General features: G+C 41.2%; 1 protein-coding gene across 5 annotated transcripts in view; it reads right to left on the bottom strand.

Annotated features, from left to right (window-relative positions):
• Positions 1-3189: 3189 nt before the first annotated feature.
• gramd1ba (GRAM domain containing 1Ba) overlaps positions 3190-18063 on the bottom strand; it is a 58685-nt gene continuing 43811 nt past the window's right edge. For 4 of the 5 annotated variants that reach the window (XM_066650639.1, XM_066650636.1, XM_066650640.1 and 1 more), the window contains 15 exons: positions 17637-17740; positions 17014-17109; positions 16840-16920; positions 14626-14741; positions 14097-14274; positions 13796-13979; positions 13202-13345; positions 12743-12861; positions 12410-12552; positions 12093-12196; positions 10815-11018; positions 10345-10435; positions 9528-9635; positions 8663-8783; positions 3190-8412 (listed from right to left, as the gene is read on the bottom strand). In XM_066650639.1, coding sequence (XP_066506736.1) covers positions 8323-8412; positions 8663-8783; positions 9528-9635; positions 10345-10435; positions 10815-11018; positions 12093-12196; positions 12410-12552; positions 12743-12861; positions 13202-13345; positions 13796-13979; positions 14097-14274; positions 14626-14741; positions 16840-16920; positions 17014-17109; positions 17637-17740 — 1883 coding nt within the window. In that variant the 3' untranslated portion in view covers positions 3190-8322. The remainder of the gene's footprint in view (positions 8413-8662; positions 8784-9527; positions 9636-10344; positions 10436-10814; positions 11019-12092; positions 12197-12409; positions 12553-12742; positions 12862-13201; positions 13346-13795; positions 13980-14096; positions 14275-14625; positions 14742-16839; positions 16921-17013; positions 17110-17636; positions 17741-18063) is intronic. The other variant, XM_066650637.1, reaches the window with a different exon arrangement.

The following is an 18063-nucleotide window of genomic DNA, read 5'->3' as shown; positions in this document are numbered from 1 at the left end:
ATAAATGCCATCAAGTCCCCACAGCAATGGTACAGAATATAGTCTAAAGCATATAATACATATGAGTGGACACTACTACTGCATCCAAGGGGAAGTGGATCTTAGAATCCTACAAATATTGCATACACTTTTAATTAACGTGGAATTTGGGCCTGAGGTTAATAAGACTTTAGTTCATCTTGATTGTGGCCTTTATTTAAGGTATAGTTTGGGCATGTAGTAAATGGACCTTTATTTAAGATTTTAACAAGGCCTCTGGTCAATTAGCCCTTTTAAGGTAGAACATGGGCCTGTAGTTAATGAGGCTTTATTTAATGCGGAATATGGGCATGCAATTAATAAGACTTTTTAAAATTTGGATAGTGGGTCCTCAATTAGCTTGCCTTTATTTAATGTGGGCTTGAATTTAGCATTTATTTTAAGGTGGATAGTGGTTCTGTAGTTGGTTAGCATTCGTATAATATGGTAGGTCGATCTATTATTAAAAAAGCTTTATTTAAGGTGGAAGGTGGGCCTCTAGTTAGTTTGCATTTGCTTAAGCAAGAAGGTGGGCCTTTGGTTAATTAGCTTTTTTAATGAGGAATATTGGCCTGTAGTTAATGAGCCTTTATTCAATGTTTCCACGGGCAGGCAGTTAATAAGACTATTTAATTTGTGTAGTGGGCCTGTAATTAGATTGTCTTCACTGAAGGTGGGCTTGAATTTAGCCTTTATTTAAGGTGGATTGGGGTCTGTAGTTAGATAGCCTTCATTAAACAATTAGGTCGACCTGTTAGTAATAAGCCTTTGCTTAAGGTGGAAGGTGGGCCTTTAGTTAATGAGGCTTTATTGAATGTGGAACATGGGCATGCAGTTGATAAGACTTTATTTAATTTGTGTAGTGGGCCTGTAATTAGCTTGTCTTTATTGAAGGTGGAAGTTGGGCTTGAATTTAGCCTTTTTTAAGTGGATAGTGGGTCTGTAGTTAGTAAGTCTTCATATAATGTGGTAGGTCGGCCTATTATTAATAAAGCTTTATTTAAGATGGAAGATGGGCCTCTAGTTAGTTTGCATTTGTTTAAGGTGGAAGGTGGGCCTTTGGTTAATTAGCCTTTTTTAATGTGGAATATGGGCCTTTAGTTAATGAGGCTTTATTGAATGTGGAACATGGGTATGCAGTTAACAAGACTTTATTTAATTTGTGTAGTGGGCCTGTAATTAGATTTTCTTCATTGAATGTTGGCTTTAATTTAGCCTTTATTTAAGGTGGATAGGGGTCTGTAGTTACATAGCCTTCATTTAAATAGGTATGTCGGCCTGTTAGTAATAAGCCTTTGTTTAAGGTGGAAGGTGGGCCTTTCGTTAATTAGCCTTTTTTTAATGTGGAAGATGGGCCTTTAGTTAATAAGCCTTTATTTAATGTGGAACATGGGCATGCAGTTAATAAGACTTTATTTAATTTGTGTAATGGGCCTGTAATTAGATTTTCTTTATTGAAGATGGGGCTTGAATTTAGCCTTTATTAAAGGTGGATAGTGGGTCTGTAGTTACATAGCCTTAGTTTAAACAAGTAGGTCGGCCTGTTAGTAATAAGCCTTTGTTTAAGGTGGAAGGTGGGCCTGAATGTAAACTTTCATTTAATGTGGAATGTGGGCCTTTGGTTAATTACCTTTTTTTTAAGGTAGAACATGGGCGTGCGGTTAATAAGACTTTATTTCATTTGGATAGTGGGTCTGTAATTAGATTGTCTTTATTGAAGGTAAAATGTGGACTTGAATTTAGCCTTTATTTAAGGTGAACAGTGGGTCTGTATTTAGTTAGCCTTCATTTAAATAGGTAGGTCGGCCTATTATTAATAAAGCTTTATTTAAGGTGGAAGGTGGACCTGAATTTACCCTTTTATTTAATGTGGAATGTGAGTTTGTGTTTAGTGAGACTTTATTCATGTGGAAGTTGCGCATTTGTATTTAATAATAATATTTGTTAAAGATTTATGCTCGTGTCAAAGGAGCTAATTTGTGTGCATACTCTTTGGATAGATCAACAGATATGATCATCTGTCCTGATATCCATATTTCTCAGGGTATATTTTATAAGAATGTAGAGATTGGGCTGAATTGGCCACTTCATTGATCCATATAGGTGCAACATGTACTTGTCCAAAATCAACATGACAGAAATAATGATGTCCATTTCACCAGCCGTCAAAAACATGGCCCTGTCAGTTGGGAAAAAGAGGGAGTAGCGGTTGCATCAGTGTTTCACACCTTTAATTGTGAAACATTACATTGGAGAATAGCGACTGAGCCACTGCAGGAGCAGGTGCTAACTGCACCCCAAGGTTTAATGTGTACAGAGTCTAGGGAGAGTTTTGAGTGGCCAGTATTCTCCAGACAGTGTCAGAGTAAACTAATCAGACAAAAGGGCAAAGTTTCTTGACCTTGCTCGGGCCTGTAGATCTATATGCTACATTTAGGCCTCCTGGCCTGTGATTAAAAGCATAAACTGAGGAAATAAACATTAGATGGATGAGTGCCTTTATGTGTTATGTGGAAAGAGCACACCACCCTTTGAAGGGGACCACTGGAGACATGAAATGGTGGGCCCTCAGGTCATTTATTAACATCCAGAAACGTCTCAGGCTCTCTTCTTTCCCCCCCTCTCGGCTCTTTATACCCGGTACAGTGTCTACCATTAGGTCTAGGTCCAGGGTCCAATTCAAAGATCAAACATTAGTGGTCCCAGGCAAGTTTGAGACACCACTTTACTTTGTGTCACTGTCCAGATTTAACAGACCATGGCCAATTTTGTAACATACTTTAAAAAACAATAATAGTGGGACAATAAACAGAAATGAAAAATGAAGATCCTACCCAGATTTTCGTTTCAATTGCACTGACCCTTCTCAGGCTGGGTGGACATGATTACAGAATCCAAGCAGCTGGAATGAAAACCTGGCAAGCACTTTAACCTTTACTTTCGCTAGCTCTAAAGGCCACCATGCCCAATGCCAAGTGTCAGCTAGGGAGATATAATGCCATAGAAACCTCTGGGATCACTTGGAGTGGTATTTGTGATCTAGAACTAGTAATCAGCATTTGCATCAGCATTTTGGCCTTTATGTTTTTTTCTTCCATCACATTTAGACAATAAAAAGAGTGACCAACAGCAGGCTATAGCTTTTAAATGCTTTTATTCATTCCACCCTTTTCTAGTTCACATAAATCCTTTAATCTTTAGATTTTTCTTCTGAAATGATTTCTTTCTGTTTATTTTTAATGAGCTCCAGCTTGCGTCCAGCGCACCCGGGCATCCTTTAAAGTGTACACAGGAACTATACACAACGTATACATACATTACAATATATGTATAAATATTTCTGTTTGATATATGGAGATTAAAATAATAATAAGAAGAATACAAAAAACAGGTATTTTATGCACGTTTACAGTTGCAATACAATGCCACAATACTTTGTTTTGTAGGTAGTCCTTTAGCCACTCCTTACACTCCTCAGTAGGGTGGGATAGAGGGGGTGAATACTTATGGAGGCCTCATTTATGTCCATCTGCCATGACCACGTTAATGCAAATGAACGTCATATATAGTTGGTGAATGAACTCATCAGGGTATCTAAAATTTAGGCTATAATAAACAGATTTTATATTTAAATCATTGAAGACCAGTGGCCTTATACATTTATTATTGATTATGTATATTAAAACACTAATAGAATTTTCATAACTACAGTCACCAGTGGTTTTGACCATAACAGTCATGGCCATATATGACTACCAAGCACACACCCCTTACAGCGATGAAGACTACAGACTCTTTGGAAAGAAACCATATAAATCCAAATATTACAAATCTATAATTAAACACAAAGAAAAAAAAAACATGGCCCATCTCTGAAGTTACTGGCCCTGTCCCATCTTCAGCCTCCAAAAATCTTATAAGAAAAGTAGGACAGTGGTCAATTTGTGATGGAATGACTTGGAATGACACTAATACACTGTGGCTCCCAAATGTGTACCACCAGTGGCCAGTTTCTCAGGCATAGGTCAAGCCAAAGACATGACTAATTAGGTTTTATTTAAAAACTCCACTGTTGTTGCAGGTACATTTAATCAGTCACTTTTGGAATTTCGTAAATACTTCACTGAAGTAAATTAGTACAGAATATATTCTTTAATTCAATTGTTTTATTGGGGACTGCATCTGTGCTACTTCATGTTCGCGTCATACCACTGTCTTTGGGGGCTTAGCATTTTATTCCAGACCAAATAAAATTTTATTTGTCTAGTATGGAGATTAAATCCCAAATTGCTGCAGTATACGGGACAGTGTATTCACTTCTGCACAGCGCACTACATAGAGAGTAGGCAGCCATTTTAGATTGACTCGTTATTTTAACAATGTTTAAAATAACAATGGACTCAGGCTACTTTTCCCTCCATATGCATTCATCTCCACCCAAAATGTTCCAGACATCATTGGAAACCAGTTTTGATTAAGGCCAGTCCTCTAGAAAATACATTCACACATGGCATGCATACGTCATGGAATAGGGGCAAGACAGATGTGAGGGAGACTGGTTTAAGGATGGATGAGGATAAACTCAGGCAAAAGTTTGTGATCCTGGGATCCCCCTGACAGAAGCAAAAATAGCCCATTAATGTCTTTGCATATCGGATTCGAACTGTTTTGCAGTGAGAAGGACAATCTGGCCTGTAGTTATTGCACAAAGATTCCACAGCTCCCAAATCCCAGCAAACCCTGGGCCTGTCAAGATAAGCCTCACACTGAACCCTCCTGGTCCTGCTGCTGGTCCACTCGTTTTCTCAAAGAGGCAAGGATGATGAAAAGAACTGGGTTGGAAGCAACCGTCTCAATGTCCTCATGCCATTTGCCACAGTGCAGGCACTTTTCCACTGTACTACTACTACTTCTTCTTCTTATTCCTCCATGTTCAATGGTAATGATGCAACCGCAGACAATCTGTGTAAGCCCTCATTATTTTCCACCAAAAAAAAAATCAAAATCAAAATCGAAATGGCTAAAAGTTATACTTCGCCAAGTACATGAATAAGGCTGTGAACTGACTCCCTGACAAATCAGATGAAGAAAAAGTAGAGAAAGCGCATGTCTGCAGAGGCGAGGGACAATTGATCCAGCAAGATCAAAACCACTGCCCTGCAACAATACAAAGAAACTGAAATCCTGACCAGACGGTAGTGTTATTACTGGCTTCAAATTAGGATTCAGCTCAATACGCTGGACAAACGGAGTGTATAAAGACAGAATTGGTCAATAATGGCCTTTCCCGTTCTAGAGGTATCAAAAAATCTAAGATAAGCAAGAGATGGTAAATTGGTCTTTAAGATTGGATACTGATGCGACTGACCACAGAGCAGTTTAAAATGTTTACAAAGTTCATGAAAACTGGTCTTTTTTAACGTTTAAAGCTTTTGTGTCTGTAACACTGCAAAAAAACCACCAAGCAGCTCAACTCCATCCACTTTATTAGGTCCATCTGCTGTACCTTCTACACACTCTGTCCACCTGTGCAGGTCCACTGACCATATAGGTGCACTTTGTAATCGTACAATTATTCTCTGTGAACTCTTTGTCAGATCTGACAAAAAACCAATATCGAGCACTGACCTCATGTTACAACTCCTAACCAAAGGAATATGATTTGGCCTGACTTCCCTGTAGAGTAAATTATAAAAGATTTAAACCTATGAGGCATAAGTAGATGTTGTCTTGGCCCTTAATTTGAACCACTGGACAAGAGGATGACTGACACAAACTGCAGCAACAGATGATCAACAAGTCTAAAGAACAGTAAGTGATCAAGAAGTGACTTCAGAAATCCCTGCTCAATGGTGGTCCTGTGGTGGTGGAGGAAGGCCAACAAATAATCCGTAAGTACACCTCTATGTTAAGTACCTAATAAAAGGACAGGCGTAAAAATAGAAGGTGCATGTGTTTAATAAAGAGGCCAGAGATCGTCTCAATACTGAAAGGTCAATTTCTACCCAGTTGACTTAAACGTCACATATACATTGTTATTATTTTTCACAGTTTAGTTGCTCTTCTCCAGGTCCAGCTGCAGTATCCCTTCAGAGCACACCACATACAGAACATCTGCATCCACAACAGACCTACAGGCCAAGTAAAAAAATATAAATAAATAACTACTCCTTGATCACAGTCAAACTCTTTCTCAGTCACCGGCTTCGGCCAAAAGGTGCCACATCTGCACACCTGGGCCCGAAGCCTCATGAACATTCTCACCATCAATGGATTGTAACTTCCAGCAGCAGGGCTTCGTCAAACACGCATTGACTTTACACCACATGGTTAAAAAACAACAGAAAAAAACATACACATGGAATGCCACTGAAATCAAAATAATATGTGACTTCTGAAAATTGGCAACACAAAGTCATGACCATCCAGAGGCATGGTGCAAGAAAAATAAATAAATTCAAGACTCTCCCCTCGTGCAAAATGAAATACAGTACAGCACTAAGAAGGAATCTGAAAGACTGTCGGTTTGAGGTAGTCTCGCGAGGCCAGGCGTGATGTTGTAATGATTAATACATGTCCTGGGACAACTTGTTCAACTTTTGGCTGCAATGTCTCAAGTTGTTTACACCTAGAAAACTGAACCTTGCAAGAGGTTTTTTTTATACACAGTACCAGTCAAAAGTTTGGACACATCTCATTAGTTGTTGGTGGAATAGGGCACAGCACACTGCACAGAACTGTGTACCAGCCCCTACCTCTGCGCAACCCAAGTTATGGTCTAAGACGCATTAAGAAGATGAGCGGTTCTACAAATGAACTCTTGACGAGGTCACGGCTGGTTACTGAAAACCGTTCCAGGTGACGACCTCATGAAGCCGACTCAGAGAACGGAGTGTGTGTGCAAAGCAACAGGGGGCTACTTTGAAGAATCTAAAGTATAAAACATATTCTGGTTTCTTTAACACTTTTTTGTTTACTATATAAGTCCATATGTCCTTCATAGTTTTAATCTTCCATATTCATTTATAATTTAAAAAAATAATTAAAAAAGATAAACCATTGAGTGAGTGTGTGAGTGAATGTGTGAGTGTGTGTTGCCCTGTGAAGGATTGGCGCCCCCTCCAGGGTGTATTCCTGCCTTGCGCCCAATGATTCCAGGTAGGCTCTGGACCCACCGCGACCCTGAACTGGATAAGGGTTACAGATAATGAATGAATGAATTGAAACCATTGAATGAGAAGGTGTGTCCAAACTTTTGACTGGTACTATATATAATTTCTAACTTACATTATCCATGTTTTAACAACAGGCTTGTTTTTTTGTCAGACTATGTTAACAATTGTGACTTCACCTCTAGTTTAAACCTGTCTATGCAATGCATAGGAGCAGATTGGAATTCAGTTTGAACCCACTCTGAATACTTCTCACAGTTGTCCTCAGATGCTTTGGTCACAAGATCACGTCCGGCTGTCCGAGACCAAGTTCGAGGAAGATGAGGACATACTCCATTTCGACTTGGCCTTTCGCATTTATGGGCAAACCAAAGAAAAATGGTCCAATAAACAGCATCACCCTACATATAGACAGAAAAGGAACAATCATAACATGAACATATCTGCATAATTAGCACCATGGCACAAGCTACCGTGGGTCCAGCCCCGATTTTCCATGGAAGCCTCATAAAAATTAGCTCTGGCAACAAATATAGCTCTACATAAAAATTCGATCTCTTCAGATGCGTTTCTGTTTAGTTTTTTTTGTTTTTTTCATAATAGATTTCAGTTCCACATTCTCTTCTTTGTATCAGTAAATGTAAATGTGCATGTTTCCAAGTAACACTTAAAGAATACATGTCTGTGGTCTAACCTGGTCCCAGATTCCAAGGGGTTTATTAAAAGGGATCCTGCAGCTGGGACGTGGTTGTGTGTGAGTTTGTGTGTGTATGTGTATGCGTGTGTGTGTGTGTGTGCATATGCCACCCATCCGAGTCCTTTGTAAAGGCCTGAATGAACCAGGAGTTGATGCTTGGTGTGATGGGGTGGATTACAGGTTTTTTTTTGGCTCTGGGTGAGCAGGATTATAAACAGTCACGTGAGGGTCGTAGTCAAACTGCATGCAGCTCATGTTTTTGTTCCCCTTCCCCTATGGCTGGCACAGTTATGCCGTGGTTGAAGTTACGGAGAGGAAGACAAGAGTCCAGTCCAGTCTAGTCCAGCTCAGTCCAGCCGAGTCCAGTCCAGCTCCGCTTCATATTGCATGGGGTGTCCATTTTGGCCAAAACTCAGCTCCGACACAGCTCTGATATCAGTGGTAGCGGCTCCTTTTCTCCTCCGTTTTGGAGCCGTACTCTCGGATCCCGATACCCTTCTGGAGGTTCATTAAAGACTCCCTCATCTGGAAGAATGTAAATGAGAATGACCACGGAGGAACAATGCAAGACAAGAAGACATATCTATGCATAACCTTTGAAGCATCATTATAATCAAAGAGATTTTAATTAGGCAGAAGATAAAAGAGGGTTCTGCTACAGATTCATTTCATCTGTCACTTTACATTGTCATTTCTGGACCCCCTGGTGGGTTATTATCTACACGGATATTATAACCTCTCTGTCCTTCTGTTCTTCTCCTTTGTTTTTTTTTACCTCATCTAACAAAACCACTGACGACTTGATGATTTCCCGCCACTTCTCCAGCTCGTCGTCATGGTAACGTTGCTGAGACTCCAGAAGCTGAGCCCATTCCATCTGCGTTTGGGGAAGTTTGCTAGAAAACAAACAGCTTTTGTTTGTTTGTTTGTTTGGAACTGACTTGGATACTCACTCAGTCTAACAAACTAATAACTGCAATATGCAAATGTTACAGAAAATAATTGTATTAAATGGATAATGTAGAGGGGAAAGATTTATCACATGATGCTAATTCTACTTGGCAATTGGAATAAAGTTTTTCTATACAGTGTGCCCCATGTGTATAACACAGATATATCCATAAAAATATTGTTATATAAATATTCCTAAATATATATTTCAGATTAAAAGATTAAATGTTGGTTACATAATTGTGTAAATATGCTTAAAAATGTATTGTGCCTAATATAAAATGGGCTATAATTGTGCTTAATGTTGTTGTATTTATAGAATATGTTGTATGCTTATGTTTAAATGCACATTTCTACATTCATAATTAGCATTACATATACATAACTGTGCATACAAAAAAGTGTTGTTATGTATATTTCTAAATTAAACCTGTGCTGAGTGTAATTGTATATTTTTACATATAAATTGTGCCCAAAATGTTTTAAAGGTTTTATTATTTTTTTTAAATTGTGCTATAATTGTGCTTAAATACTGACATATATTTGGGGGAAAAATAATTAAAAAAAGATATATATATATAATTTGAATCTATACATGTGCTTAAATGTATATTCCTACACGTAAACCTGCTGCAAGTGTTGATAAACATGATGAACTATTGTTTCTGTGGATGTTCTGCAGCTTGTACCTCTCTCCTGGTCTCAGACCCTGCAGAGATGCTAAGCTCTGAGTGGTGTACTCCAGCATCCACAGCTTATAGAACAGCATCATGTTCAGAAGAACCAGCAAAACCAGGCTAATGAGGAACAGAACCCACACACACACACACCAAAAAATCACCAGTCACTGGCAGAGCCTCAGCCTCAGCATCTCCATAAGCTTGGCTGTGCTGACCCCCTAGTGTCAACATGTGATCATTGCTACATTCATAGGAAAAGGGCATGTACCTTACACAGATCCTATAGGATGCAATGAAGACAAGAAAGAGAAAGAGACACATGAACGCACAGAAAACAGAGACGGATGTTGTTTCTCTGCATTTATGTAGGATTTCCTGTATAAACATGATTAGATATGAAAGGTGAAGGAAATGGATGTTGTATAAATATTTATAACAAATTATAACCAGTAAATTTCAACAGAACATAAACATATATAAAGTTATTTATAGTTTAGGGCTACTATTATTAATGGGGTCACGAGTTCAGCCAATCACAGAACAGCATCGTCTACAGTCAGTTATTACACTGCACATTCATCCTGAATTATTACAGTCAGAATGTATAAAAGACATAGTTGTATATTTATACAGGGCTACAGTCACTTCACAATTATTATTTACTTTAGAAACTACGCACTCCATCTTAATAGTGAGGCCGCATCCTGAGAAAAAGCACAGACTTTGCTGCTCTTACTCTTCTTCCTTTGTATCTTAAGCATGTAATAAACACAGAGCTGAAGGAGATCGGTGACAGGGTGACGGTAAATGGCTGAGCTGAACTCACACAAAGCTGATGATGAGCAGCAGTTTGGAGACGCTGTAGAGGGCCAGGCCTCCGGGGCCTGGCTCAGGGTGGTGTCGGGTCTGCGTGGATCCTGAGAAGAAGGACAGAAGGGATTTATGAGAAAGACAAACTCCTGACAGTTTATTGACCAGTAAAATTCAGAGATCCAAATCAGCATCAGATCTGAATTTACCTATAACTCTAATTTAAATCCAACTGGAGCGTGTTGGTCGGAGTGAAGGAAACCTATTCCAGTTCAAATCAGAAACAGCAAACAAGGCCATAGACCAAGAGGTCATCAAATCCAGGCTTTTAATCCAGGATCCAGGCCGGGATTTTACAGGTGAGGTTATAACATTATACTGCTGGCTATTATAAAATCCTGGCCTGGAACAGGTTTGATGACGCTCCGTTTATAGGCTCTTCATGACGCCTTGTGTGTCAAGTAATGATCTTTTTTGTCTGCGTACCTGCCACGTGTTTGATGCGGTGGATGACCTCCACCTCGTCCTCGGGTGTAGTGACTGGACTCAGCGCTTCGTCCAGGTGCTGTGGACGCAGGTGCACCATCTGCCTTTTCCTCCGCCTTGCTGTGGAGGTCCGAACGGCTTTGGCTTTGGGAGACTGTCTGTGGGGCTCCATTAGAGCCAACTCCATCTTACTGAGCTCGAGCACTGCAACACACACACACACAAACACATAAAAACAGTATGACAATAAACAGCTCTCAAACAGCACAATGCTAGGGGCATGTGTTCTCCACTAGCTCTACTAGCACCGAGCATGCGCTTAGGTTCATGTGACACTGCCCCAGAGCGTCCAGTTCTGTTGGATAGAGCTTTTCTATTGAGCTGATGCAAACCCTGCGCACAACTGAACGACGATGTCATCGATGACGATGAATCAACCATGCTCAACCCTTGGCGTCAAAATAGGTTCTTAAGTTCAAAGACCCACAAAACAGAATCCATAACCAATAAATGTAATTTTGTAATTGAGAAAACTGTCATTAATATTCAGAGTTATAAAAACAGTTTGTAAACAGAATATTTCTGTATATAATCCTCTATTTTGAGTTTAATATTCAAAGGCTTTCATTCCGCCTTTTCTCGGTTGCGCTTCTTCTCTCAGTCTCGCTTTCGCTTCCAGAAGTTTCTCGCTTTTGACGGAGGTCGGGATCTAGACAGTCATTGGCTGCTAAAGTTAAGCCCCGCCCACCCAGCAGATTCTGCAGACCCGGCTGCGACAGCGCGGCAATCTTACCCTGACAGGAAAAAGACCGACCGGCAAACACTGGTAAGACATAACAAATATTTATTAACGATTATCCCTTTTAATAATTCACAGTTCCTCAGAGAGGCTTAGACTCATTTTCCAATCAGTGTAGGAGTGTGCAGAATCTGCTGAGTGGGCGGGCTTAACCTTTGCAGCCAATGACTGTCTAGATCCCAACACCGTCAAAAGTCAAAAGAGAGAAACTTCTGGAGGCGAAGACTGAGAGAAGTGCAACCGAGAAAAGGTGGAATGGAAGCAAAAACTGATTATTCCAGGAAATATTCTGTTTACAAACCTGTTTTTATAACTTTCAAAATCAATGACAGTGTTCTCAATTATAAAATGGCATTTATTGGTTATGGATTCCGTGTTTTGGTTCCCAGAACTTATAGACGCCCAGACGCCATAAAAGCACAGCTACCTGCTGGAGTTATTCAGCGGGTGGAACAATCAAACTAACCCCAACACATTACCTAAATGTCTGAAATATTCATCCAGGCCACTCCAGAAGTTCCTCTCAATGAAGCCCTTGACCAGCCCCCAGGGCTGCTTCCTGTACCGTAACTCCGTGGACACCCTGCAGGACACACCACAATGATCTGGTCACTTTGTTTATAGTAGTCAAAGGGCAATGAATACGTTGCGGTGCAAGAGTTAGGGTAAAATAAATAAATAAAGCACCATCAATTAGCATTACAACAGTGAAATGGTGCTCAGAGCTCGTGCTACTAACATCCATTCGATGTTAGCCACTTTAGCATGTGTGGAGAGACTGCGGAAGAGTGCTGACCTCAGCCGACACTTGTTCTTGGCCACTCGGGTCAGCATGTAGCGGTTGAGGGTGTAGAAATAGTCATGATACGGGACATCGTGTGTGATCACTTCAGCATCAATGATGTAACACTCACTCTCCTGACTCGCCTTGTACAAAGTCTGGAAAATACATTTGTTTAGAAAAAAAAAAAACACACAGACACACACAGACACACACACACACACACATATATATATATATATTTTTTTTTTTTTTTTTTTTTTTTTTTTTTTCCAAATATTTCTTATGTTTCTGCATTTCTCTGGTCTCATTAACAATGGTGTAGAGTTCAATTTACAGTGTGTTCACCTGTGTCTCAGTGACTGTGGCGGTTTTGGGGGCCAGGGGGTTGGAGAGGGAAATGGTGTACATGATCTCCCTGCTCTGATCTCCCGTCTCCTCCTTCTTCCACGGCCGATACACCACGCCTGACCAGGGAGAGATAGACAAAAACAATGGAGAAAGGGAAGAACACGTCACATCAGGGTGTATGTACGTATACAGTACTGTGCCGAAGTTTCAGGCGCCTGAGAATGACATATAAAAGAAATATATATCTGAGCAGTAAGAGGTTGGCTCCTAAAATTCCTAATAATGGAATGAATATGGACCTAATCACAGCTCAGTAATGAGCTTCTGTGTAACCCAAAGGCAGATACAAGCTAGGGCTAGTGTTTCACATGGATCCTAAATGAAAACCTCAGAAACCTGGTTGACACAGTAATGTGTGGGTCATAAATTTCAGGGCCGGTGTGAGCTGGTTCTGACCGGAGAAGCGACGCAGCTCTAAGAAGTCCCTCATAAACTGCGACTCGGTGAAGAGGAGGTCGTGCAGCTTATCCACACTAAACTTGTAGACTTCGTTGATGTACTGCTTCCCGTTCAGATCTTCATGGAAGGCTTGGACTTCTCCTGATGGACACAGAGGAACATAAGGGTTTATTATATAGAAAAGAACCACAGCAGTGAAATGCTGTACTCAACATTATTCAGGCACTAAGGCGCTAAGTATAGTAGGTGCTAAGTATAGTAACTTTAAACCCATGCACAGCTGCTTGTGAGCATCCAATCCTAATGAGCAATTCGTTCCCAAGGAGATTAGACAAGCATTCTGGGTCTAAAATAGATCAAATGTAGTTCAATACCTTAATTTTAAGGGGTGATTATAAACTAGAACTTCTGTTACCCACTATTATATCTACATACCCTACAGATTGTAAAATGAAAGTCATTAACAGGTCGTTTTTAACACTGTCCTCTTAAAATCTGTGGTAAGAACCTGTAGTAAATACATAGGATTAAACCGTACTCACTAAATAATACCTGCATAATTAAGGCAGGCAAGACTTAAAACTGCCGTACCCTCGTCGTGTGTTTCTGAGGAGTCGCTGAGCTCTGTGGGCAGATCCTCGTTGTCGTTGAAGTCCAGCGAGGGTGAGGGGACGGGGACGCTGGGCTCGGACAGCTTGTTGTTGTCCGGTAAAGGCAAAGGCAGGAGGTCTTCTTGAAGACAGCCAGCAAACTCATCCTCTGGGGCCAAGTCATACTGCAGGTGAAGGAGTGTTATTACCATTTATACCTGGGTTTTCATATCAATTATCATAAGTCGCTATGTCATTAGGTTGTAACCTGTATGAACATAAGCTCTTATATGAGCTCTTACAGGGGCAGGAGTGTCTGTGCTGCCTGTGGACGGGAGGTTATTGCTGGTGAAGGATTTCTGAGGCAGCTGGGGGCTGGCGTCCACTTTGACCTCAGGGCTTTTGGGGCAGGTCTCGTTAGCCTCGTTGTCCTCAGCCGGGATCTCCTCACAGTACCTGCACCAGGGAGAGGGGCAACAGCTGGAGGTCAAGATTACCAGCTCGGGGAAGGGGACAGACACTCTGTGACACAAACCGATGGGACGGGATGACCGCTGGAAAGGCCATTCTTCCTCAGTATGGCCCCATCATAAACACGTAATGGTGCGGTGTTGGGCCACCATATGAATGGATGATTGATAAAGAAAGTCTGTGGACACATGCTCATCTGAAATGTGCTGCAGTGATAGTGTCTGCTGTGAGGGTTTGATGGCATCCTGCCACATAAATCCCAAAGGTGCTGAACAGGCTTAAGCTCATGTGCGGTGGATAGGGATGAGGTATGAATCACATGAATGTGATCTTCTCTTTTTGGAAGGGCGCAAAACTCACCCCATGGTGTTGAAGTCATCGTCTGGGGGCACGTAATCCTCATCATCACTCGTCAACCCCAGCTCGTTTCCGTAGCACTGATGGACAAAGTGCCACAGCTCTTTGGGACATAATGGCTAAAAAAAATACAGAGAAAAGAAGATGGGTTTTTATAGTTCAGCTCAGTCAGTAATTCAGTTTTCATCACAATGTTTTGGAAGATGGCGTTTTAACATTTTCAGGTGTAATTCACAATTTGTCCACCAGAGGGCCTCATGCCCCTATGCTCCCACACCATCTTCTCTTTGCTTGCTTTCTGAGCCATATTCAGGGTGCTGTGGCTCTTTGATCTGGGCTTGCCTGGTGAGATTGTGATTTTTGGACTTTTCTGCCCTGGACTTTCATGTGTTTTTGGTCTCAGATTCATCTCTGTCCCAGATTTATTTTTTTTTAAATAAATGTTGTATATTTGCATCCTGTAAACCTGTCTAAAGCCCTATTCAGACGGGATTAGTTTTATCTGAGGACGTGGGGGTAAAGTAATTATTTCCTGAGTATCTCAGTAGTTTTAATCCCGTCCGAACACACCATTTCAGTCATTTTTCCAGAGCTTGTGCTCCCGTTTCAGGAAAGGCTCCTGAGCCTTTAACCTACTGTAAAACGAGCAGTAAAAACGACCCTGTGTTATAGATGCTGTCCGAATTGAAATGTGGGGTAATATTGCATCATATCCCAGAGAAAATTTGCATTTTTTATTTATTTTTTTTTGAGAACAGAGGAGCTGAAGTAGGCGCTTAGTGATGAAATACACAGTTTAAGTAAAAGCTCAGCGGCTGAAAAACACACTATGATCAAATCCACAAAACAACCTGTAGGTGTGTTATGTCCACACTAGTAGCCTCGTTACCATTAAACGGTTTATAATATCAGTTATAATTACTGTGTGAAGGATTAGTTAGTTAGGATCTAGCCCATTATCTTTTATTAAGGACTAGAAGATAAAGTCGTTTAAGGCTGTATGCTTTTGGTGGGAGGGCTGATCTCAGAACAGTTAAGACAGTCTAAATAAACTCCAGTAGCTCTGCTGTGTCTGATCCACATTGTTTGACGGCAGTGCGTGAATCGAGTAGCCCCTCCCATCTCTGTTATTTTTACCGCCATTTCTTATCCAGTGCAATTCCACCATAAACATTACTGATGTCTTGTGGAAAAATGACATTACCCCAGCTCCCCACGTAAAACTATTCCCGTCAGAACAGGGCTTAACTCTGCTGTTACAATTAAAGGTATGTTGTTGTTTTGAAGGGCGGCACGGTGGCGCAGCAGGTAGTGTCGCAGTCACACAGCTCCAGGGGCCTGGAGGTTGTGGGTTCGATTCCCGCTCTGGGTGACTGTCTGTGAGGAGTTGGTGTGTTCTCCCCGTGTCCGCGTGGGTTTCCTCCGGGTGCTCTGGTTTCCTCCCACAGTCCAAAAACACACGTTGCAGGTGGATTGGCGACTCAAAAAGTGTCCGTAGGTGTGAGTGTGTGAGTGAATGTGTGTGTGTCTGTGTTGCCCTGTGAAGGACTGGCGTCCCCTCCAGGGTGTATTCCCGCCTTGCGCCCGATGATTCCAGGTAGGCTCTGGACCCCCCGCGACCCTAAATTGGATAAGCGGTTACAGATAATGGATGGATGGATGTTGTTTTGAGGCCAAAACTAATTTAAACTGAACTGAGAGTGAACTCCGGTTGAGTCCCAACTGGTGAGAAGCTCACATTCAGAAGCTGAATCCACATAATTTTTTGCTTGAAATTGAACGCTGAAAATCTGAACATTTTTACATGAAAATTCAACGAGAGCTGAACAGCTGAAAGGAGTTAATTCGAGGCAGATGCTGCACTTTTCTGGCGTAATATCTGAGTACAACTACTGAACTACATAATGGAATAGTGAGGGAATAGAAGCTGATAAATCACCAGGAAAGCAATGATCCTGTTCACTTTTCAAGAGCCCAAAGCTTTGGAATCAGCTCTTGAATCCTGAACACCTCCAATCCGAGTCAACTCTTTTTGACATCGATGCCCATCCCTACTCTGTATTTAACATTGACTTCAGCTTAAACAGTAAACACTTCCATGAGCCAATCTCTTGTCCAGTGGCTAATGAACTACATCCCGAGATGGTGAAATGGCTTCTGGATGTGGTCTTGTTTGAATGGCATATACACACTGCCGTTCCGGACACTATGCCTGACCTTGTCCAGTAGGGCGTTCTGCCACAGCCGGAACATCATCATGTAAGTCCGGTCCCTCGCCCCGAATGAGGTAAAAAAGTGCTGCAGGGAAAGACACGGGATGATGTTTAGAACAAAACAGTGCAGAGACCAGGGCTTCAGATCGGTGTGTGGTGTTTTAGCAGCTTAACGCACCTTTTCATTGTCTGTACAGAGCTGGATGGCATTGGGGATGAGTCGAGCTGTCTTCTCCTTCGTCATGGAGCAGACGTCCTTCAGACGCACTGTCAGCTGAGCACACACACACAGATGGAGATAAATAGTTAGCACCAGATCAGACCAACCACCATAGAACTGAATACTTAGTAATTTACTTAGTAATTTAGTAAAATGAAGGCTGTTGCTTATGTTCCTGTGCAGCTGATAAACATACATACACATTACACTAATGGATTAGCAGGTAAACCTTTAAAAACTGCACAATTTGTCAGTATATATATAAAACTATACTCCCTTTAGTAGATTTCTATATTAATTCAAGCTACCGCACAGGTGCACTTTGTAATCCTACAGTTACAGACAGAGTTTAAAAACTAAGACTGCTGTGTCTGAGAATGACCACCCACCCCAAAGTATGCAGAGCTACAGTCTGTAATTGCGGACCTGCAAAGTGCACCTGTGGTCAGTGGAGCAATGAGTGCAGAAATGAGAAGGCGGTTTAAATCTTTTGGTTGGTCTGTGCCTTGACTGTGAATTGAATCATCAGATCATTGCTGGAACACTGAAAAAAAAAGCAAAAAGGTCCAGCTCCTGAGTACCAGAGTTTCCCAGCGGAAGATGTTGCTATAGAAACAGATCCAGTTTTCAGAGAGGTAGAGGCGACCCTGAAGGAGGATGTCTCTCTGCAGGGCACAGGAATAATCTGGCCGGAGAAAGGAGGAAAGACAAACGGGTGAGGAAGGGTCAGTGAGGTTAAGAATGGGTCAGATTTCTTCTCTACTGTAAAACAACTGTAAAATTGAAAACTTACTTAAGGGTTAAAACTGGCTGGTGATTTGTATAAATGAGGGGGCTATATATTACTATATGTAATTTGACAATCTGCTAAAGGCACTACAAGTAGTAAATGATTCCGGACAAACGAGCATACAATGTGTATTACCTCAAGAAAGAAGAAAACTGCAAAAGATATACACGAATTTTGTCTGATTTTTACACACTGAAATTCACTCATTCACACAATTC

This window comes from Hoplias malabaricus, chromosome 18, assembly GCF_029633855.1.
Source record: "Hoplias malabaricus isolate fHopMal1 chromosome 18, fHopMal1.hap1, whole genome shotgun sequence".
NCBI classification, from domain to species: Eukaryota; Metazoa; Chordata; class Actinopteri; order Characiformes; family Erythrinidae; genus Hoplias; species Hoplias malabaricus.
The sequence above is the reverse complement of the archived record's forward strand: the minus strand, read 5'-3'. Positions and strand labels throughout refer to the sequence as shown.